Raw genomic sequence first — 24,996 nt, 5'->3', positions numbered from 1 at the left:
GTCCTTACCCTGCAGGCGCTGCTGGAACAGGTACCTTTCGAAGCTCTCGTTTACTTCAACGCTGAAGTGTTTGTCGAACTTCAGGAGCACCATCTTGTATTTGGTTTCGTCCTCGCCGTCCGCAAATGTAATGGAGTTAAAGATGTGGATGGCATGTTGCCCCGCCTTGGAGAGAAGAAGGGCAATCTTCCTGGTGTCCGATGCATTCTCCCTGTCTGTGCCTCGAGGAAGAGCTGGAAGCGCTGTTTAAACAGCTTCCAATTGACCCCCAGATTGCCAGCGATTCGGAGCGGCGGCGGCGGGTTGATGTTCTCCATGGTGCAGGACGGCGGATTGCTGAAACATTGCAGGTAGGTCTCACAGGCGCTGGTTTGCGTCCACTTCTGGTATCATGTCGTGTTGGGTGTTCTGATGTACAAACGATCCAACACGGCTGGAGATGGTGTAACTCAATTTTATTAACTGGTTAACTGTAACAGCACACTGCTAACTTGGGTACGTGCATTACCAGCTAATCTGTGGACCCTGTCCTATCACTATCTGGGTGAGGCACTCAGCACATGGTGAATGTCCATCAGTGTGTGTGTGATTGCACAAAGATATGCTGATCTAAATATCATGACACATAAGATATTCCTCCATGGATTGATCATCTGATTGCTTAAATCTATCGGACGTTCACCTTCATATGCTTTCAAAGATCATCCTTTTTGTAAAACGAACCGAAGAATGGGCAGCAGTCGCGCGCGCAGTCGATGTTCCGCCGCCGGTCGGGGGCCATTGAAAGAGGCCCCCGCAGTGATTCTTGGCCAGCAGCTGGCCGGGTTCCGGCCGGCATGGTTCACTCATGGTTCCACCCGGCGGGAGCTCCAAGTGGCAGCTGCGGACCCAGTCCGCGGTCGCCCTGGTGGGGGGGCGGAGGGATCCGTCACCGGGGGGGGGGCCTCCAGGACAGCCAGGCTCACGATGGGGGCCACCGATCGGCGGGCACGTGCGATCTGGGGGGGAGGGGGGGCCTATGTTGTGTGGGGCCGGCTTGCTGTGCGGGTCCGCCATGTTGTGTGGGGCCGCCGCGCGCGCGCGCGGACCCGCGGCCGGAGGTGCAGGGCCCCGTGTCGGCAGCCGGAGTACTGCGTGGAGTACTCCGGGGACCTGCTAGCCCCTTAAAAAACAGAGAATCACTCTGGACTTTCTCCAGGAAGTCCAGAGTATTTTGCGCCCGTTCTCTCGCGGGCGTGGGGACATAGCCCCATTTTCAGAGAATTCCGCCCCTTTACTCTGAATCCAAAGTTTTTCAACAGCAGCCTCTTTCTCTCTCAAAGGGATGAAAATCTTCTTTGTAGAATCACTATTACAGTGCAGAAGGGGGCCATTCGGCCCATCGAGATTCCACCCACCCACTCAAAGAACACCCTACCTAGGCCCTTAGCGTCCAAGAAAAAGGTTAGGTGGGGATACTGGGTTACGGAGATGTAGACTTATTCAGTAGGGTGCTCTTTCTAAGGGTTGATGGGCCGAATGGCCTCCTTCTGCACTGTAAATTCTACGAGTTGAATGAACCAGCCAACAACATGCTCATCACTGGACACAAACTCCCAATGACCAACAACCCACTCTATCCCCATAAACCAGTAACGCAACCTAACCTTTTGAACACTAAGGAGTAATTTAACATGGCCAATCCACCTAACGTGTACATCTTTGGACTGTGGGAGGAAACTGGAGCATCCGGAGGAAACCCACGCAGATATGGAGAGAATGTGCAAACTCCACACAGACAGCAACCCAAGACGGGAAATATTAAGCAACCAATCACCAAAACATAATGTTCATCCTGCTCGACCATGTTAGTTCCAGTAATTAAATGCTGAGGAAGAATGAGTCTGAAGCTAGCCGACACCTTAAAACGAGTTTATTTCCAAGTCAGCAATGCAAACTAACATAGGAACATAAGAACTAGGAGCAGGAGTAGGCCATCTGGCCCCTCGAGCCTGCTCCACCATTCAATGAGATCATGGCTGATCTTTTGTGGACTCAGCTCCTCTTTCCGGCCCAAACACCATAACCTGTAATCCCTTTATTCTTCAAAAAACTATCTATCTTTATCTCAAAAACATTTAATGAAGGAGCCTCAACTGCTTCACTCACAAACTCTCCCAATTCCTCCTCCCCTCGGTGTTCCAGCTGTCCCCAAATGTACTTTTTTTTTAGTTAATCAAATAAACTAAATTAACAAAGGGACAAAATAAAAGGCAGCTCCTTAAACTGCCTTTGGGAAACGGCATCAAAATAAACAGAATCACAAAGGAAACTTAAGACATCAAAACAAAATGTGATCAAAGGGGTTAATGTATCCAGTTTCTGTGATGCAATGGCAATCTCCCCAATTTTACTATTCTGGGTTAAATTAATTTAATTAAATTAACCAAACTAAGCAACATATCGAAAGGCAGCCACTTAAAGGATACTGCATCAAACAAAAACAAATGGCAAATTAAACTTAAAACATCAAACCAAAATGCAATTGAAGGGGTGGATACAAAACCCCAATCCCTGTGGAAGGCTGTCCCCATTTATAGTTGGACCAATACCCATCACCTGTTTAACGGTGCAATTGCCTTAACAATATAGTTGCCATTAAATATTTCCAATATAGTTGTCATTTAACAACTTGATCGCCATTGGACCTTATCAATGTGATTAAGAAAACATTGACACTTCCTGCTTCTGGGAAAATCAATGCTAAGCATTATAGAATAAAAAAAGGTTGAGTACAGGTACTATCATTAATCACCGCCACCCCTGGACCAGTGATCTCCACCTTCACTCCTGTCATCGACCTACATGCAACCCCCTCCCCAATCAGACATTCCCATTTTTTGTGAGGGCCATGAAGAATCCAGCACGAGTTTCAAGGATACAAAGAAATAACATTTATTTACAATAACATATATACACACAACAGCAGCAACCTCACTTGCTGATTACTCCTTCCTGCTGGTTCCAAACTGGCCAGCTTTATTTATACAGGGAGTCTGCTAATGATTTATCCGCCCCCCTCACTGGGGAAGCTCATACTCCCACAGGATTGTGGGATTGTCATTAGTCCCCAGCCAATGGTAAGCAGGCAGGTTATAACATCGTTCCTCCTGATTACAATCTAAAGTCCACCATCAACATGCAGCCCCCTGTAATACTCTTTCCTGACCTCTGAGCCTCCCCCACTGATTACATTATAAAGGTTCCTCCTGCTGACCCTCATCATCTGAAAAGTGGCATTGTAATGAATGTAAGAAATTGGTATATATGTTGTATTTATATGTATTATAAATATGTATTAAAGATTATTGTTATTATTTGGTGCAGTAAAAGTCTAGATTAAGTTGGGTATTTTTCTGTGGCAGTAATGTTCCTTTAAATTCTGGTTTAAAAGACGTGACAGACTTTGTGGTTGCAAATGGTACAATTAAGATGTTGTAAAATTGAGATCATCATTCTTTCAAGCCATGCTTATGTTTACAAGGAAAGGCCTAATGGGACTTTATGGTGATTTCTGGGGAGTAGATATTTAGAGACATTGTGTTTGAACTTAAGTAGGTCATGGGATTTGTGTGGAATAAAGATGATGTAGGTAATGGGAGGAGCCAGGTCTACAAGCAGTCAGTTTTAGTTTGTTACTGAGCTTGAGCTGAACAGCGTTTTTTTGCAGAAGACTGTCAGATTCAGCGATCTACAGGCTGTTTACTGAAAAGATCTATTTCTTTGTTCAAGCAGTCTTTTAAAATAACTCTTTATCCGGCAAATAATCCCGAGTTTGATTTAAAAGTGTTTTTTGACCTGTAATGGGTTTTGCTTGATTGGAGATAAAAGAGGCATCAGTTAGAAGTTAAAGTGTTTAATTTCATTGTTTTTTTTTAAATTAAGAGGCAATTTAGCGTGGCCAATCAACCTAACCTGCATATCTTTGGGTTGTAGGGGTGAAACCCACGCAGAGTAGTAACGGATTGCACTCAAGTGCAGAGGGCTAAGGAGCCCAAGAATTTGTAGCCATGGACCTCATTACTTGTGAAAGGTAGGTGGCCAAATAATTTTAATGCTATTACGATCCTGGAATAGACCCCAACATTTGCTAGGATATCGGGTGGGAATGCCAATCACCTTTTAAAAATTTGTAAAACTGTGACTAAAAGATACTTCACTCTGGGAGCGATTCCACGGGGAGAATGTACAAATTCCGCACGGACAGTGACCCAGGGTCGGAATTCGAGTTTCATTTTACTGTTAAGCATTGTTTAATTGGTAATTGTGAGCTATATTTCTGTCATGTCAAGGTAGCTTAGTATTGTGTTGGTAATAAAGTTTGTTTTAATAAACCATATTCCCATCTGAGCGTGGAATTGCTCCCAGAGTGAAGTATCTTTTAGTCACAGTTTTACAAATTTTTAAAAGGTGATTGGCATTCCCACCCGATATCCTAGCAAATGTTGGGGTCTATTCCAGGATCGTAATAGCATTAAAATTATTTGGCCACCTACCTTTCACAAGTAATGAGGTCCATGGCTACAAATTCTTGGGCTCCTTAGCCCTCTGCACTTGAGTGCAATCCGTTACTACTCTGCTACCAAATTTCTCATGCCATGGCAACTGCAATGCTCCTCATTTTTAAAAAATGTTCGTATTACGAGTTAAGTCTAATAGTAAAAGATAAAAACTCCTTCGTACCATGATTTGCAGCATTTTGTAAGATCTCTTCATGTAGCGTGCAGATATAGATACGAATGGATGGGGAAAATGCACAACATAGAACATACAGTGCAGAAGGAGGCCATTCAGCCCATCGAGTCTGCACCGACCCACTTCAGCCCTCACTTCCACCCTATCCCCGTAACCCAATAACCCCTCCTACCCTTTTTGGACACTAAGGGCAATTTAGCGTGGCCAATCCACCTAACCTGCATGTCTTTGGACTGTGGGAGGAAACTGGAGCACCCGGAGGAAACCCACGCAGACACGGGGAGAACGTGCAGACTCCGCACAGACAGTGACCCAGCGGGGAATCGAACCTGGGACCCTGTGAAGCCACAGTGCCATCCACTTGTGCTACCGTGCTGCTCATCAAAATCAGATTAAACTCAATAGTCATTTGAATTCCTCACCTCGATAGATCGGAAAATACCTGTCCTTAATCCATTCTGAACTTAATAACATTTCTGCAGCTTATAGACTTGAACAGCTGATTGATAAGGGGCGCTGTTGCCACAATATGGAGTCTCAGTGAGAAATACAGGGCGGAAAATCAGGCCAGGTCCTCTAAGCTCTGTCCCAGCTATCACAGTCACATTGTTTATAAGTTCAAGAAATCATCTGTAGCTTTCAAAAGAAAAATAATAAAGCAAATAATTTACATTTAAGAAACCGTCAATAAAAGGAAACATTACCTTTCACTTCCAGCCTTGCTTCTTGGTAAAAGTTTTCTCCTCTTCAGAGCAGGTTGGGACACTTTCGCAGCTGAGCCCATCCGTTAAGGTTGACCCGGAAATGTATTTTACGACAGTGATCATTATTCTTTCAACGGAAGTTAATGCTTCAGAAATCACACATACTGGCTGCAGGAACTACAAAAAAATAATGAAAGCATCGCCCCTTTTAAAAAACAGTAAAAGGAAGTGTGTCCATAACATGGCCAAACAGGTAGATTAGCAACCTGCGCAGCCTCCCACCGCGCCTGTGCAGGCAGGAAGAAGAGGAGAGCATTCTGGTCAGCCAGAACCCCACGTGTGGTCAATGCTGCAAACTAGCCTCCTCACTTGAAAGGATTTCACACACTGGTTCATGCCACAGGTTGTATTTCATGGAAACATACTCTTCACTTCGAAGGACAACCGGTAGCTGTCGTAATCTTGCCTCGGAGTCAGCAGGTTGTGGGTTCAAGTCCCCACTTGAGGTCAAAGATCAAGGTTGAACACTCCGAAGCAGTACTGAAGGACTGCCGCATTGTCAGTAAGTACTGCCTTTCAGTTGAGATGTCAACCAATGCCCTGTCCACTCTCGCATGGCACCATTTTGAAGAGAAGGGGAATTGTCCTTGGTGTCGGGTCAATATTTCTTCTTCTCACCTGGGCAGTCCCTCAGTGTCGGGGGTGAGTCGCTTCCACTCCGGGAGGGGGGTTCAGCGGTGGCTGAATAGTCCAATCCTGGATCCGTAGACTCTGCCACAGGTTTGGGACGTGGTGTTTGATGAGGTGGGTGGGACGCTCTGGATTCTGCGCTCTCTTTCCGCTGTTTACGCTTGGCCTCCGCGTGCTCCACCCTGTGACGCTCGAGGTGATTGGCGCCTTCGCAGATGCTACTTCTCCAGTTTGTGCGTTCTAAGGCAGCAATTGCCACGTGTCGGTGGGGATGTTGCATTTATTTAGGGAGGCTTTCAGAGTGTCCTCCGAATGTTTCCTCTGCCCTCCCAGTGACCCCTTGCCATTGCGGAGCTCAGAGTGGAACATTTGTTTCGGGAGTCACGTGTCGGCCATGCGGACAATGTAGCCCGCCCGTCACAGCTGGTCGAGCGCGACCAGTGCCTTGATATTGGGGATAGTGGCCACTGGATTTGCAGGATTTTGCGGAGGCAGCTCTGGTGATATCTCTCCAGGGATTTGAGGTATCTGCTGTACATTGTCCATGTTTCTGATGCATGCAGGAGGTCGGGGACCACGGCAGCTCTGTAGACCATGAGCTTGGTGCTGGGTTTGAGGTCTCTGTGTTTGAACACTCTGTTCCTCAGGCGTCCCAAAGACTACACTGGCGCATTGGAGTCAATGTTGGATTTCATCATCAATGTCTGCTCGCACCGAGACAAGGCTCTCGAGGTATGGGAGAAATGATCCACATTGTCCAGGGGCTCACCATGGATCTTGCTGGTCAGGGGCAGTTTTGTGTGGCAGGAGTGGGCTGGTAGACAATCTTTGTTTTCTGGATGTTTAATTTGAGGCCCAGTCTCTCATATGCCTGGGTGAATGCGTTGATGATGGTTTGTAGCTCGGTCTCCGAGTGTGCGCACACACAGGTGTCGTCTGCGTCCTGCAGCTCGATGACAGAGGCTAGAGTGGTCATGGTTCTGGCCTGGAGGTGTCGGAGGTTGGACAGTTTCCCACTTGTCCGGTAGGTTAGCTCCACTGCAGCGGGGAGCTTCAGGGTGACAGGAGTGTTGCTGTGAGGCCGATGGAGAGAGCATTGGTGCGATGATGCAGCCTGTTTGACCCCAGTTTGCACACGTATTGTGTCTGTGATGGTTCGGTTGGTGAGGATCACGACTTGCATCGTGGAACAGGCGGAAAATGATGAAGAATTTCTGCCGGCAACGGAATTTTAGGAGGATACTCCACGGTTGAGAGAGTCAAAGGCCTTTGTGAGATCGAAGGCGGCCATGTAAAGAGGTTGAATATTTATCCCACAATCAACATCACAAAATAAACAGACTCTCTGACTATTACCATGTTGCAGTTTGTGGGAGCTTGTCAGTGCAAATTGGCTGCTGCGTAACCAACATTAGAGCATTGAGTACACTTCAAAAGTACATCATTGACCGTAAAGTGCTCGGGATGTCCTGTGGTAAAGAAAAGTGCTATATAAATGCAAATCTTTCATTTTCTTTCCAAAGAGTAAGGCTAAGGTGTCTCAAATTCCTATTATTGGTAGTGGAACTAAGGAGAGGGCAACATATACAAGATCAACCGGAGAACCTGATTGAGACTTCAGATTATTGAAGCTGGGATTGTCTCTTCCATCCAAAGCTGGAACTTGAGTGACAAGGTACATGCAACTTTCAGGAAATCTAAGGCACCACTAGTTAATATGTAAGGTGCCCCTCTGGCTGTGATGTCCTTCTTTGTCTATTATGGTGCCTTTGTCTATCTGTTGTCAACGGTGACTTAGTTGATTGATGGACCATCAGTCAATATGCTAGAGATATGCCAAAGCTCTTTTTATGGGACTTATTTTCAGTTTCATCTTTCAGAAAGGATAAATGGCATCGGATTTTCTTTGTCCTTCCAATTTCCATGTTGGACAGTTCAATGTCATTCAATTTCTGCTTTTTCCTGACGAATTCTGTGCAGCACACAATTGTGACAAAGGCTATTTGAAAGGATGCAACTTCAGGAAGGAGAATATCAGGGCAAACAAATTGAATAAATCTATAAATAAACTCCCCAAAACTTTGGAAGAACAAAAGTGCTCCAAGCACAAGACACAGTCTTTTCCATTGCTTTCGGTACTAGTGGAAAAAAAAAAATCACTGATGATCAATACAAGGATGGAAAATAAACTTGAATCTGGTGCCCGAAGAGAAAAAGGCGTGGGACCATTCAGCATCCCTCCGAACGGTGATCTTGGGTTCAGATTTTATCTGGCCCACTTAATATTCTGAAAGAAGAAATTATTTAGCACTGCTGTTAATAATCTTTTTTATAATCTTTATTAATGTCACAAGTAGGCTTACATTAACACTGCAATGAAGTTACTGTGAAAATCCCCTAGTTGCCACACTCCGCCGCCTGTTCGGGTACACGGTGGGAGAATTCAGAAAGTCCAATTCACCTAACAGCACGTCTTTCGGAACTTGTGGGAGGAAACCGGAGCAGCCGGAGGAAACCCACGCAGACACGGGGAGAACGTGCAGACTCCGCACAGACAGTGACCCAAGCCGGGGCTCGAACCCGGGTCCCTGAAGTTGTGAAGCAACAGTGCTAAACACTGTGTTGAGGGTCTTTGGGAGTTTTCATAGATTTCTTTTTAAATACACGTAACGTGCCTTGAAAACAAAAGTGCTCAACCTGTGTTTTTGGTCATTAAATATTGTGACACAATTATAACACAAGTTGCATAAAAATATTCCACTAATCATTTGTGTCGCTCTCGCCATGGCAAAAATGACGGATCGTAATTTGTATTGCTCAGGGCTGAAGAAAATGCATCGACACACCTGACATTTTTGTACTTTCTCAACCTCACTCCTCACCTGAGGTGTGGTGACCCTCTGGTTAAATCACCACCAATCAGCTCTCCCCCTCCAAGGGGAAAGCAGCCTGTGGTCCCCGGGGACTATGGTGACTTTACCTTACCTAGCTTTTGTCCTATTCTCACTCCCTTCATGAAAAGATACGATAATATCTCATTGCGCAGGACGGCATTGCTGCTGCCATCCTGTCGGCTCGGAACACATTCTTCAAATTTTTAATCTTCAGGTTGCTTGCTGTCGGCGTATAGTTATTTCCTATGGATTCACTTGGGCTTCTGTAGTAGCGTTGCTCTTTGAATGGAATGGCCAAAGGCCAAGATATATCCTGCATTATAGGAGGATGATGACTGTGACGCAAAACAAACTGAAAAATAAAAAGGTCGGGGGTTACAGAACCATCAATAAAACCGCATCCTTAAAGTTCTCAATTGCATCCCGCACAAACAATGTCAACCAGACACGGGTTCGCTCTGCTCGACTGTACAAGATTTAATGTAAAAATGAAAATCTACTCAGAAAAACATCACTGTCACCCAGTTCTTATTAATAATGACAGCCGGTGATTACTTACACATCCATCTAAAGATCCTCCAGGTTACTATCAGAATATTAAGAGAATGTGCTAAGAATCACACTAACATCTAATTTAAGATTATCAGCTTGGGTTCGCAATGTGGCTCACTTATGCTGGCTTCTAGCCAAAGTATTCATAGGCAGGGACCTGTCCTCCACAGGCTAGAGGAACACATTCAAGTATTGTGCATTTTAAATTAAACGTAAGCGTGTAGGACAAGAGTACCCTGACGCATTCCCCATGGCCATTCTCCTCGACTAACCGGTGTCAACTTGACAATCAACCAGCGCACTTTTCCCGTGCAGTATAAATTGTTGTTCCCTTTGAAATTTGGCATTCTTGCATTTGTCCTGATGAGTACAAGATGGAAAGCTTCAACAGCATTACTTTTCTCAGCAATCCTACCAAGCAACTAAAGATCATTGTAGTCGTGTCTATTACTTGGTACAATAAATATTAAACCTAATCCTAATGGATAGTGGAAAGGGAGTGGTCATGACCACATCAGCTATTTGAGGTCAACCAATTTTGTACATCAGCGCCAAGTGGAAACTGGCTCCAAACAATTTGCTCACTTTAAGTTCCAACTTATCAATCATGATTATAATAATAATATTTATTATTGTCACAAGTAATAATAATAATAATCACTTTTTGTCACAAGTAGTCTGTGAAAAGCCCATAGTTGCCACTTTCCGGCACCTGTTCGGGGAGGCTGGAACAGGAATTGAACTCATGCTGCTGGTCTTGTTCTGCATTACAAGCCAGCTGTCTTAGCCCACTGTGCTAAACCAGCCCCTGGTTTTGCAGTGTTAATGTAAGTAGGCTTACATTAACACTGCAATGAAGTTACTGTGAAAAGCCCCTAGTCGCCACACTCCGGCGCCTGTTCGGGTACACTGAGGGAGAATTCAGAACGTCCAATTCACCCAACAAGCACGTCTTTCAGGACTTGTGGGAGGAAACCAGAGCACCCGGGGGAAACCCACGCAGACACGGGGAGAACGTGCAGACTCCGCACAGACAGTGACCCAAGTCAGGAATCTAACCCGGGTCTGTGACGCTGTGGAGCAACAGTGCTAGCCACTGTGCTACCGTGCCGTGTGGTTTTGCGTTGGTTGTGGATGACAGCAGTCTATTGGAATACGTCTTAGCGGTTGTGCTGCGCCCAGTTGACCAAATCTTAACTTCAAACCTCCTCCTGCAATCAAAAAGAAAATGCTGGAAAATCTCAGCAGGTCTGGCAGCATCTGTAGGGAGAGAAAAGAGCTAACGTTTAGAGTCCAGATGACCCTTTGTCAAAGCTTTGACCTGCTGTGATTTCCCAGCATTTTCTTTTTGGTTCCAGATTCCAGCATCCGCAGTAATTTGATTTTCTTCTCCGGCAATCATCTGACTGTAGTTCCTGATGGATAGCTTCAAAACAACATGAATGACTGCCTCTGTTCTCACAATCAAAATGGTTAATGGAGAAGCCCTTCAGATGGAGGAAGTGCAAGGTCACCGTGTGCTGCTGCCAACTTTCCAGGAGGGAGATACTGGGAATCAACTGACCTGAATCTCTGTTTAACCTCTCCGTAAACTGGTTCAAAGTTGCTGTTATGTGAACTGACTTCAGCAACTGGCTGTTACTCCGAACAGTGGAGAAACCTTTTGGCAGTTTAGCATTCCGAAATGACAGAGAGGGAGCAGAGTGGGAATGCTATGTGTACTCCAAAAAGGTTTTATTTGCCCAAGGCATGCGAGACTAAATTGTCCTGCACACAAGCACTCAGAATGGAGCAAAGTCCTCAAAACAGCAACAACTGCAAGGAAACATCAGCAGGAAAAAGAAAACTAAAATAATCAAAACCCCAGTAATGAAAATTCCCACAACAAATGTTGCCAATCACTGCCCCTTCCAACTCCTGGATGTAATTCTTGGTGAAAAATACAAGACCTGCTGGCGCCAGGTGATAATCTCGAGATTATGAGTTCAACACATCTTTCAGTAATGAAATATCTTCCAACGCTGCTAAATCGTACAAAACCAAAAGGATGAGAACCGTTACTAAGGTCTATTTGTCCATGAGTGCGGTGAGTTGATGGGCTCTCATATTTCTTTACGATACCGTGCTTGCCGAGTATCAGTGATGCTTCAGATGGTTTGATCTCGGATTCCTGGCTTTTAAAAAGGACAGTTAAATGTAACGGATAATGGTATCCTAAAAATTAGAAACAGGAATTAAAAAGCACAACAAACGTCACAAATAAGATTCTGGCTGGCTCTCACACATTAGGTACTTTTATACAGTCACGGTGTGGGTTACAAAGTTTGATAAATAGCTATGTCCTCTGCATGAGGTAATAACCTGGCCAAGCTACTTTCTTGGTTGCTGATAGCAACCGACACAATGAGTGTCAGCAGCTGGGAGCATTGGCTGCGCCCATAGCAACGTTCACCTAATGAATGCAACTAAGTTGATTGCACATTTAGTACTCAGTCATAGAGTCATATAGCACAGAAAGAGGCCCTTCGGCCCATCGAGTCTACAGCGGTCATCAAGCACCTGTGGTGAATGTAGAAATTTCAGATATATTGTATTATAGGTATTTTGTACAGTAAGGATTAAAAGCCTGAGTTAGTATGTGACAATAATTATGTTTTTTAAAAGAAATCCTAGTTTGAAAGACAACTAAGCTTGAGAGCCAGGGGTGCAATTAAAGCAACGTAAAAAGTTTGGGCTAATGGAATGTTGTTTGGATGAAGGGGATTCCCTGTGGAGTTCATTAGATTTCAGCTTGGAAATATGATGTAATTACTGGGAGGAGCTAGGTTATCAGCATTTTGCAGAAAGGCAGGGTTAGTTGAGTTTTAGATGGAGGTGTCAGCAGAAGGCAAGCATCTCAGTTCAGTTAGAAGATATGTCAGTAGCTAGATTAGCAGTTTCCTTCCAAGCAGTTCAGAAGCGTGTAATTAGAAGGTGAAGCAACTTCTGAAGAAATACAGCTAGAGTTTCTGCATGGTTCTGACAGGATTCAGATCTTTTCTATAAAGCAGTGGCACAAGATCTCTCGTTCTTAAGGAACATCTCTGTAAAGCAGGTGTTAGAACATAGAACATAGAAAATACAGCACAGAACAGGATCTTGGGCCCACGATGTTGTGCTGAACTTTTGTCTTAGATTAAGAACACATTAATCTACACCCCAGCATTCTACCATAATCCATGTACCTATCCAATAGCCGCTTGAAGGTCCCTAATGTTTCCCACTCAACTACTTCCACAGGCAGGGCATTCCATGCCCCCACTACTCTCTGGGTAAAGAACCTACCTCTGACGTCCCCCCTATATCTTCCACCATTCACCTTAAATTTATGTCCCCTTGTAATGGTTTGTTCTACCCGGGGAAAAAGTCTCTGACTGTCTACTCTATCTAGTCCCCTGATCATCTTATAAACCTCTATCAAGTCTCCCCTCATCCTTCTCCGTTCTGATGAGAAAAGGCCTAGCACCCTCAACCTTTCCTCGTAAGACCTACTCTCCATTCCAGGAAACTGCCTGGTAAATCTCCTTTGCACCTTTTCCAAAGCTTCCACATCCTTCCTAAAATGAGGCAACCAGAACTGCACACAGTACTCCAAATGTTCCTGAGGGCTAACTGCATTTAACAGTGGATTGAGAGCTGAGATAGGTGTTTTTGTTGTTTGAGTGGGAACAAAGATAGCGGTTAAGGATTGCTGTATTCACTGTATTGATTAGCATTGTAAGAAGTCTTACAACACCAGGTTAAAGTCCAACAGGTTTGTTTCGAATCACTAGCGTTCAGAGCACTGCTCCTTCATCAGGTGAGTGGAGGTGGTTTCCACAACCACATATATAGACAAAGTCAAAGATGCAAGATGATTTTTGAATGTGAGTCTTTGCAGGTTATTAAGTCTTTACAGGTCCAGATGGTGCGACTGGAGAGAATGATAACCCCAGGTTAAAAAGGTGTGAATTGTCTCAAGCCAGGACAGTTGGTAGGATCGCAAGCCCAGGCCAGATGGTGGGGGGGTGAATGTAATGCGACTTGAATCCAAGGTCCCGGTTGAGGCCGTACTCATGCGTGCGGAACTTGGCTATCAGTTTCTACTCGGCGATTCTGCGTTGTCGTGCGTCCTGAAGGCCGCCTTGGAGAACGCTTACCCGGAGATCAGAGGCTGAATGCCCGACTGCTGAGGTGTTCCCCGACTGGAAGTCCCCTGGCTATTGGCCCTTTTCTCAGGTGAAAGGTTTCTTCCTATCTACCCTATCTATGTCCTTCATAATTTTGTATATCTCAATCAGATCCCCCCTCGGCCTTCTCTGCTCTGAAGAAAACAAGCCCAGCCTAACCAGCCTCTCTTCGTAGCTGAAAATCCCCAAACCCAGGCAGATCCTGGAGAATGTCCTCTGCACCCTTTCTAGTGCAAACACATCCTTCCTATAGTGTGCTGACCAGAACCTCACACAGTGCTCCATCTGTGGCTTAACCAGCGTTTTAAACAGCTCCATCACCACCTCCCTGCTCTGATATTCTGTGTCTCGGTTAATAAAGGCAAGTATCCCATATGCCTTCTTAACCACCTTGTCTACCTGTCCTGCTACCTTCAGGGATCTATGGACATGCACCCCAAGGTCCCTCTGCTCCTCTGTACTTCTTACCATTCATTGTGCATTCCCTTGTCTTGTTAGTCCTCCCAAAATGCATCACCTCACACTTTTCAGGGTTAAATTCCATTTGTCACTGAACTGTAAAAAGAGAATATCGGTGCTACATAGCAGACATTGGAAACTAATAAATTCCATAGCGGGCACTTGAAAACCCTTCATACCAAACCGAAAACTTGGATCATTTCCATTTTCCTTTGTTCAAACGTTTCTGAGTTGGTTTTATAACATGAATGTTTGGAGATCTGAAAAGACTAAACGTTGACTGATGTGAAAAGGTTCAAAGGGAGCAAAATAAACCAATGTTGTCCTATATTCCTGACAGAAATTGATAGGCCAGTGGCTGCTTTCAAATTGCAACATTCTTTTTGTGAGTTTCTTGGAGACTTGCATTGGAATTTACAGAAGTGCCAAGTAAGTGTGTTTGAATGCATCAGGTCTCCAATGAGCCTGAGACATGCACACTGCAGGATTGAACGATACATCTGTGAACCTCAAACAATACAAGATAGCTTGATGGTACATCAACACAGCGACAATGGGGAAATACAATGTATTGCCAGGAAACAAAGGTAGTTTTCAGTGATTTACATTTTTATTATGGAATATTAGAAATAAGGTATAGATTTAAGTGGGTTTAATTTAGTGTTTTTTGTGTATCAAAGGGTACAACTGTGGATAGATTCATGTTAAACAAAGGTGTTTGCGTGTATGGAGGTTTCGGTTTCAGATCAAACGGTGTTTATATCGTGCTGTGAGTTTCCGATGGGAAAAGTAAACATGAGCTTGGGGAAAGAATGAGATTTTGCTCGGCATCCAGGCGACACTTTTAGGGAAAATACCTTTTTGAGTTTAGTTTTAACTGGAAGCTAGAGTAGAAAGAGTTTAGCAGTGAGAGAGTAAGAAGTGAGAACGAAAGTGCCAGAAATCTAAAGATCAGCTAGTTAAGGAAATTACAGAAATGAAGAGAGATTTACAGGAAGTCTGAAGTTAAAGGAATAGAGGAAACCGGAATTGGAATAAGGTACTGTTCATTGAAGTCGCAGACAGAACTGAGAGTAAAAGGAGACTTGGAAAACCTGGAGGCGGATCCTTGTTAAACAGTGGAGAGGAAGTCTTGTTTGAAAGGATTGTTGACAAACTTGGAAGTGGATCATTGATGGAAACAGCTGAGGGAAAGCAATGTTTGAAAGAATATTTTAAAAGCGTGTCTTTTTGAGAGGGGACTTTTGGAAACATTCATGTAACAATCATCTTGGAGGAGAGATCTACCAAAGAGTGATTGAGTAGCATCTGCCACTTGGTTTAAGAGTGGGGTGTTGTCTGACCACAGTTAGCCTGTTGGGTCACAGTGACTGTGTTTACTGAAAACATTATTGCACAAGATATGTTTTGTAACCTGTGTTATCCTGAAGATCTGTGTACATTTATGAAGGTACATGGGAGTGAGAGGGTATTGTATTACAATCAAACTTTTCATTTTTAATAAATCTTATTTTTTGATATTAAAAGCCAATTGGTGGCCCTGTGACTTTGTTTTCTGGCACGGCGTGCCCCCATCGGCAGCGGGATTTTCCTGTTCCAGCTGGCGGCCAATGGAGCTTCCCATTGTGGCCATCCCACACGGGCAGCATGGTAGCATAGTGGTTAGCACAATTGCTTCACAGCTCCAGGGTCCCAGGTTCGATTCCGGCTTTGATCACTGTCTGTGCGGAGTCTGCACATCCTCCCCGTGTGTGCGTGGGTTTCCTCCGGGTGCTCCGGTTTCCTCCCACAGTCCAAAGATGTGCAGGTTAGGTGGATTGGCCGTGATAAATTGCCCTTCGTGTCCAGAATTGCCCTTAGTGTTGGGTGGGATTACTGGGTTATGGGGATAGGGTGGAGGTGTTGACCTTGGGTAGGGTGCTCTTTCCAAGAGCCGGTGCAGACTCGATGGGCCGAATGGCCTCCTTCTGCACTGTAAATTCTATGAACGAAACACACCGTTGGGATACCCCCCGGGCATGGGTGCGCTGCCAGGGAAGCGGAGGATCCCACCGACGGAGAATCCCTCAGCTGGTCTTTTGAGCCCGGGTTCCATTCTGGGTCCTTCCCGTCCCGTAGTAAGATCAACTGGGATCGTAACAGTATATTTGTGTAAAATTCCAAAACAATGGAAAGATAGTAAAGTGCGCTAGATTACCAGAGGAGATGCTGAGAATGGAAGTAAAGATTATGAAAGACAAATCGATTTCTACAAAATGAGAAACTGGAAGTACACGTGGTCAGAATGGGGTAATACAAAATACAAACAGAACTACGTCAAATCAACTAGCTCACAGCAGAGCAGAAGGGGAGGTGATAGGGTAGTGGTATTGTCACTGGATTTGTGGCTCAGAGTAATGCTCTGGGGACCTGGGTTTGAATCCAGCCATGGAAGATGGTGAGATTTGAGTTCCATAAAAAAAAAAAAATCTGGAATTAAAAGTCGAATGATGACCATGAAGCGATAGTTGTAAAAACCCATCTGGTTCACTGATGCCATTTAGGGAAGGAAATCTGCCGTCCTTACCTGGTCTGGCCTCCATGTGACTCCAGACCCACAGCAATGTGGCTGACTCTGAACTTCCCTCTGCAATGGCCTCACAGGGTGCTCAGTTCAAAGGCTATTTGGGTTAACCAATAAATCCTGGTCCAGGCACTGATGCCCACATCCCGTGAATGAATTTTAAAAAACTACAAAAAATGTTTTATACAAAAGCCGTTGTTCTGTGTTCCTTTGTTCTGAAGACTCGAAGCACTGGAAATCTAGACAAATCCCCTTTTTGTAAGCCTTACAGATCTGGAGTTCAGAAACCCAGCAAGTGGAAGATATTCATTTCCTTAAGCACAATAACAGGTATTTAAGATGCTGGTGGATCACATTTCACCTGCACGAAAGCCTTTTGTTTTCAAGCCCTTACTACCAATTGTAAAAAGTTTCCTTTAAGAACAGATGACCTTTTCCAACAAATTTTTTTTAAGGATTTTTATCATCAACAATGGTTATGGTGCTCATCAGCGCTAAAGCAGGATACGCACTGCACAGTCCAGCCGATCTTTAATGGTCAACACCTGCCTGAACACAGCCCGACCCACTTCTTGGCCCGTCGCCAGGAAGAGGAATTTGTTTGCAGGAGGTCGCAACTGAGGAAACAGTCCCCAGATTGGTTGAGAATTGGGGTGGGAGTTCTCAAGGTGCAACCAGGGGTTTTGGTGGGTGGGGGTGAATAACGGAAGGGAAGTGATCTCCTAATTTCTGCTCCTCCTCAGCCAAGTGTTAATCCATTCCCAAATCAGTTGGCAAAGTATGACCCCACTGCCCCAGGGTTTCAGCGGTCTCTCTCTACAAGTGCTCTAAGTACTTCAATTAAATTAAACAATGCTCCTCACCTGTGTCTCTTGGCCATATAGTTGACATTCCATGAACAAGAAGGATACTAAAATGGCAGCCATAAAGATACTCCTTCCCTTCACATATGTTGCAAATTTGGCCAAGACCAAATAAAAACTTGCCCGGCAACAGCCAATTTACTGGCTTGCCAAAGAGCCATGCTTTGGGTTTCTCTCATGCCCATGGGCAGCTGGCGCTTTCCACCCATTTTGGGCGGGCGGCAACCACGGCATATCTGGGGCTGGTTAGCACAGTGGGCTAAACAGCTGGCTTGTAATGCAGAACAATGCCAGCAGCGCGGGTTCAATTCCCAATCTTATTGTGACAATAAGCGATTATTATTATTGGGAGACCCCCAGATCTCAAGCTTTGGCCAGCGAATTTAATTTTCATTTGTCCCACCCCCTTGTATCTTGGTAGGGGTTAGAGTCACCCCACATGTTTCAGTAACATTTAACCATGCACTTTTAAAAAACAAGGCTGCTAAATAAGGAGCTGTTACCAAGCCTTATCCAGCATATTATAGTAAAAATAAATTTAATTTCAGGTACATTTTATATCCAGATAGTCTGGAAGGATAAAAGAGTTACCTTTGATCAACCTTTGATCTACTCTGACAAGAATATTGGAACGCATGTCCTCATTTGATGCATCAGTTTACTTACGTTTAAAATATGTCATTATTTTACCACAGAAAAATGTGTTACATATTCAGGTTTACATATACAGGTTTACTGTAGGCACTTTCTCTTCATTGTCCATTTCATCTGTCATGCCCATAAGCAAATTTACTTAAATGGGAGTCGTCCCAAACTGCTAACATCAACTAGTGCAAATTATGTCCAAGGAGCAGAATAATTAAATACCCTTGTCAGCCCATGCACCTCTTCAATCTCTCCAAAGGCAGACCAGAATAACTCCAGTTGAAGGTTCATTTCATTTTTCAATACACAGCAAGGAGAATTATGCAGAGTATTGGGTTCTGGTTAGTTCAATTGGTGCAAGGTATGTTCAGGGAATGATATAACATCAGGAACACTGTGCTATCCCAATACAGTGCCTCCTCTTACTTAGGTTGAAGAGAGTAGCTTCTCTCCGCATTCATAGACCATAGAAGAGCATTGACGAAGGCCATTTGGCCTATTGGGTCTACACCAACTCTCCGAAAGAGCACTCAAACCAGTTATGTTGTACAACCGCCTGGTTAAACAAGTCTCCTTTCACAGACTTCTGCAGCCGGCCTAATGGACTTGCAGCCACGATACCAAACCCAGGCAGACTTGCGTTCTGGTCTTTTCGTTCTGACTTTTAAAAGTTTTCCTCACAGACCAATACCAAAAGGTGCAAGGTGACTCTCTCTGAAAATCAGGGGGGGAACTAGTGAATTGGATATTGTCCAGGCTTGGAAAGAAATAACTTGCTGTCTAGTGTATTAACCTTCTTTTCCCTGGTTTTCCCGTCTTTGAAACTTGTGAGGGTATCCTCTCTTTTTGATTAAAAGTAACCTTTTCCAAATCCAGTCTCTGGAGAAATATGCAGAAAATTAAGAAATGTGATGGGGTGAACAGTGTGGACTGCCCAGGGTGCTAGATCATGAATAAACCTGGCTGAAAACATTGCTGAGAGGCCTGGGGAACTGAGGCGGAACCTGTATTTTGATGCGTTTTTCATCAATTCATTTTTAGATTATAATTTTAAATAATCAAGCATAAAGCACTGTGCCCCATAATATCCTTACAAGTAATTTCTAGAAATTGACTTTACGTGATCTTCCCCTATGATAATAAAGTGGATACTTGAATTATACTTTTCTCGCTGTAAAAGTTATTTTACCTTATACAATTCTGAAGTTTCGCTACAGTGGTCGGGAGGCAGAGGTGGTAACCCAGGCAACCCTCTCGTGTAACTACTGTGAAGTATAGGAGGATCCTGTGTCTAAAGTCAATAACAGTGGGTTATTTGCTTGTCAACTTTTCAACATAACATGAATCTTCACTAATATATCCACTCTAGTAAAACTCAACTTGAAAATTAATAAGACAGAATGGTTTATACAGTAACTGATCACTATTGTCTAAGTCTTCTGTACTTCTAAGTTTATATACTTCAGTGACAAAAGATGAGAAGCTATTACGTAAGGCGTTTTATCCCTGAACATACAATTTATCAGTTTTTCATTAACTTGTGACACAGTTTATCGGTTTTCCATTAACTTGTGACAAACTAGTCAGCCAGCTTGATAATATATGGGTATCCATGGGCAGAATTTTACAACCTTTCCCGCCGGTGTAAGGATCCTCCTGTTTACACCCTATTTGTTTCCTGTTTTCCCCTTTCTTTTTTTTTGCTGTTATAATTTTGATCCATGGAAGATTAATGGACCTGTGACTTTAATTCAAGGAGGAGAGATCAGCGGCGGCTCAGTTAGACTGACTTGGGTGGCGGCCAATTAGCGGCTGGGCTTTGCCGGTTACCAGTGGTGGTTGGTTCTGATTTCACCGGAATATTTCTCAGTGTCATACGTTTCGCTTTTAGTTCGGAAGCTGGAAGGAGCAGCTCTCATTCTCTCTCTCTGATGTGATGAAATCTCTCTCAAAGTCCAGTGTCAGAACTCTTCTCTCTCCCCAGTCATTTTATTGAAACTGTGGAGGAGTCAGGTCAAAACTGGGCTGGAAGCTGGGTTTGATGTGAGACAAAGAGTCTTAAGAGAGGAATAGACCTTTGAGCTGAAGGCCCGGTTTCATAAAGGCTAAAGTGTCTCTCCGGAAGAAATCCTACTGCCTGTGAGTGTTGAATGAATGTTTCTGCATGACCGACCGTCACTAACTGTACAGTGGTTTTGATCAGTCAGCTGGGAAGAAACCCTGCTGCAATTAACTCATCATTGAAAGCAAGGACTCTTATTCTTTTCACCTTAATCCGTATTATTTTTACCCCTTTCCACCCCTCTGTGTTTTTCTGTCCTGTGTGTGTGGTTCGAGGGTGGGACAGTTAAGGCGGGGGTGGGGGGTAGTAATTAGCTTGTTATCCATCTGAAATTGCAGCATATTTCATCTTTATTTATGTTATGAATAAACAGGTTATTGTGTTTCAACTTACAAACCTGGTGCCTGTAATTATTGGGCAGCCAAGAGCTAAAGGCTTTGGGAAACTTAATACGAATTATTGATTAATTCACTTGTGTTGGGACTCCCGGGCCTGTGGGGCTCGAATTGCCCGTGCACTAGCTCAGGGTGCCGTAACGCTGGCGCGATCTTCCATTCCTGCCAATATCAATGGACATTTGAATGGCTCGGCACATTTTGTGGCCCTGCCCACAGCGCGAAAGGACCGTACAATTCTGCCCCATGTTTTGTTTTTTAACCATACTTTAGAAAAACCTAAATTGGTAGAAAATCAATAGGGAAGGACTATATGCCATTCTCTCTGATTAAAATGGACAGCCTTGGTTTTTTTTTTAAGGCTACATACTTATTCTAAATTTGTTTTATGTTTGATATCCAGCCGGAGGTGACTGGGCTCCCCAGCAAGATCACCATCTCCTTATCATTTTCAAACCTAGGCGCAGAAACATGAAATGTTCTTCTTTAACCTACAAGTCATTGCTCTCAATACCGTAATCATCAGCAGGTACTAGAAGCTGAAGCTAAGAAGCTGTGTATAATGGCCGGAATTTCACATGGAGGCGGTGACCCTAGGGGGAAGCCTGCCTTTGTTTGGCCGGGAAGCCCAGAGCTGATTTAATGGCAGTCGGGGAATTAATTGGCTCAGGTCTAGACCTCTGCCCCTGTCTGGGAAGAGGTCCCGCCTCAAAGAGCTGCCAGCCAATCAAACGGCGCTTTGGGTCCGAAGGCTGCCACTGGAAGCAGTGGCGACGCCTGGAACTGCAGCCTGTCCCCAATGACAATGGTGGTTGGAACCAGGCACCCAGCTAGGTAGGAGGGCTTCCCCGGGGAGGGAGACCAGAGGCCACATTTGGGAGGTGAACATGCAGAGGTGAGTAGTACTGTGGAGGTGGGGGTCTCCGTTGAGCATAGAGTGCCCAAACAGGGCTCACCCTCTGCATTGCCTGTAATAAGACTCGCCACGTGGCAGGGGCTGCCCCTGTCGCTGGTAAAATATCAGCAATGGCAGGAGGAGGCCCTTAATGGCCATTAAGTATCCACATAAGGGCCCCAATTAATCCAAGAGTGGGGTGACCATCTGATGCTTCTCCGCCACTGGTATTTTACCAGCAGCAATGAATAGGTGATGGGCATACCCCTCCCTCCAGACATTTTGAGGAGTTACCCGTTTTTTACATGCATACCTCCAAAATGCCAGAGTCTAGCACAGTCCATCTCTGAACAAGTCTTTTCCACCAAAGATATACCCAAGGCTACAGGGATTACTCTCAGATTGCTGCAGTTGATGGTTCGCCTCTGACAGGTTCATTCATCCTCTCTCCACAGTCTTTCACATCAATAACCATCTCCGCTCACCTTCCAACTCGATCCAACATTTTGCTGGTGATTTCACTTTCATTCAGCAACTTTCGTCCTTGGGGCCTCAGTGAGCACATCCTTCATGCTTCTTGCAATGCTGCGGTGATTTCACTCTGAGTTGATTTCCTTAATGCCTTTCAAAGGAGCAATTCCAATTCCTTATATCTCACAGAAGCAGAAACAACAGCAGCCGCCTCTCGCGTTTGATGGATCTATCTTTAGTCCTTCTTTATCCATTGTGTTCTTGGCCACACTGCCTCCTCTGATCTCAAGTCCATAATCTCAATCACTGAGCGTTCTCCAGAAATCTAGTATAGCACAGCTAATGTGCACTGATAGGAACTGTGTCGTGATATCTGCTACCCTGGCTGACCCTCCTAAGTGCCATTCCGCGTGGTCCCCGTTTGTGGGGACAAGTACTGAACAGTGGTCACCTGAGGTCTCCGAGGCGAAGCGGTTAGATCCCAGGGCCTCGGGTAGATCAGGCGAGCTGCATTTTAGAGTGAGACTAGCTACTCACTCTAATAGGCAGAATTGCTAAATACTGATCCCACCCACAACGGATGGGATCCAGGTCGAGACGTCGCGTGTGATCCCGTTAGATTTCGCTGTGTAAATCCCAGAAGAGACCTCGCCTGGCATCTACCGGCCCTGCCGCACCCCCTTTCAGGCAGGTTGCAGCCGGTAGATTGCGCTCCTGTGGCTGTCTCAGACATAAGGAATAATTTCTTCTTTCCGAGGGTCGTTTCTCTGTGGAATTCTTTACTGCAGACAGCTGTAGGGACTGGGTTGTTAAGTATGTTCAAGGTTGAGATAGACAGTTTTGTAATCAATAAGGGGATCAAGGGGTATGGGGATAAGATAGGAAAGCGGCGTTGAGAATTATCACATTGGATCAGTCATGATCTCATTGAATGGTGGAACAGAATTGATGGGCCAAATGGCCTACTTCTGCAACTATGTCTTATGGTCTTATAATGTGGCAGAAGCAGCAGTCGGAGGTTCAATGACGTGTGCTGACCTGATTGCAGGAAAGTGATGGGACGCAAGGGGAAGAAGGCTTGCACCTGATGGGGCCACATGGAGTTCTGGGCAAGGGCTATAAAATGGGAGGTGGAGCCCTACCTTTGCAACCCTACTTAGGTCATAAAATGTCCTTCAACATTGCAGTCAGATCCTAGGTACAATATGCCTCATATTGACCTCACTTCGCCCATTTTATGCAAATTGTCTTGAGATTTCTCTGCCCCCTGTTGGAAAAATCATTTCCCACTCACCTCCTGAATCCCACAGCGGCATCTGAGAAGCAGAGAGTCTTGCTCGACCTGGCCCTCGCATCATTCAGGACTGGATCACAAGTAAAAGGGAAGTACAAAACACAGGCTGCCTTTAAATGTCATCACAGGCACCCAATACCCCAGGTTGTCAGTAAGTGAGTTGCCAATATGCAGCGCAGGGTAGCTCACCAAATCTAAACAAACAATGTACCATAGGAAATAAGAACAGGAGCAGGCCATTCAGCCCCTCGAGCCTGCTCTGCCATTCAATAGGATCGTGGCTGATCCGACATTCCTCATGTTCACTTTCCTGCCCTTTCCCTGGAACCCTCAGTTCCCTTACTGATCAACAATCTACCTCAGCCTTAAATATACACAAGGACTCTGCCCCCACAGCTCTCAGTGGCAAAAGGTTCCAAAGACTCAACCTTCAGTGAAGAAAATCCTCCTCATCCCAGTCTTAAATGGCCACCCCTTTATTCTGAGACTTTGTCCTCTGGTCCTAGACTCTCCCATGGGGAGGGAAACGTCCTCTCCTCACTTACCTGTCGAGCCCCTTAAGAATCCTGTATGTTTCAATTAGATCACCTCTCATTCTTCTAAATTCCAATGAGGAGAGTCCCAACTTGTTTAACTTTTGCTCATAAGAGAATCCCTCCATACCGGGGATCATCCCAATGAACCTTCTCTTAACTGTCTCCAATGAAATAATATCTTTCCTTAAATAAGGGGACCAAACTGCTCCCAGTGCTCCAGATGTGGTCTCACCAGTACCTTGTACAGTTGCCGCAAAACTTCCCAACTCATACTCCAACCCCCTTGAAACCAGGACCAATGTATCATTAACCTTCCTGATTACCTCCTGCACCTGCATGCTACCATTCTGTGTTTCATGCACAAGTATCCCCAAGGCCCTTTCTGTTGCTGCTTTCTGCAGTTTTTCTCCATGTTCCTTTGTTCTCCCTTCCAAAGTGAACAACTTCACATTTTCTCAAATTATATTCCATTCGCCAGCTTTTTGCCCACTTACTTAACCTCTCAATATCTCTTTGCAAACTGTTTGTACCCTCTCACAGCCTGCCTTTCCACCTACGCACACTCATTATACACGTCCTTCTTGCTGATGTCATCGGGCAGGAATATCAGTCACTACACCTATTTTTGGGGCAAGCTGAATTTCTTCCCCGCTGTGTCTGTGCACATTGATGCTTGGGCACGGGAACCAATGGCAAGTCAATCTCAAGTTCACTTCTAGTTTGGAAAACCAATTTATATACAGGCACCTCCAAAACAAGATCTGGAGTAATGTCATGATGCATCAAATCCATTCACTAGCTCAGAGAATTTAAAGCTTCCAGATTCATTTCAGCAATGATACAGGAATAATTGCCGAGGAACCAGAATATCGCAGCTTCTCGAAACATGCAAGAGATCAAAGTAGATATCTGGTTTGACCAGCTATGGGGGGCGGGGGGGGGGGGGGGGTATTTGAAGAACTGTCTTCCAATGTCATGCGCATTTAGAAATTCTAGAAGTGTATACTTAGAGCTGTTTTTAAAGAATGGTA

At 44.8% G+C, this 24,996-nt stretch overlaps 1 protein-coding gene across 2 annotated transcripts in view; it reads right to left on the bottom strand.

The window, feature by feature from the left end:
• The window catches only part of dnah3 (dynein axonemal heavy chain 3), a 194,462-nt gene that overhangs the window by 164,852 nt on the left and 4,614 nt on the right, over nucleotides 1-24,996 (bottom strand). For both annotated transcript variants that reach the window (XM_072481778.1, XM_072481779.1), the window contains exons 2-3: nucleotides 9,155-9,374; nucleotides 5,439-5,508 (exon numbers count right to left, since the gene is read on the bottom strand). In XM_072481778.1, the coding sequence (XP_072337879.1) occupies nucleotides 5,439-5,508; nucleotides 9,155-9,374 (290 nt within the window). The remainder of the gene's footprint in view (nucleotides 1-5,438; nucleotides 5,509-9,154; nucleotides 9,375-24,996) is intronic.

The sequence above is a fragment of the Scyliorhinus torazame genome, chromosome 17, assembly GCF_047496885.1.
Source record: "Scyliorhinus torazame isolate Kashiwa2021f chromosome 17, sScyTor2.1, whole genome shotgun sequence".
Lineage (NCBI taxonomy): Eukaryota > Metazoa > Chordata > Chondrichthyes > Carcharhiniformes > Scyliorhinidae > Scyliorhinus > Scyliorhinus torazame.
Note: the sequence above shows the minus strand (reverse complement) of the source record. Positions and strands in the feature narration are given on the sequence as shown.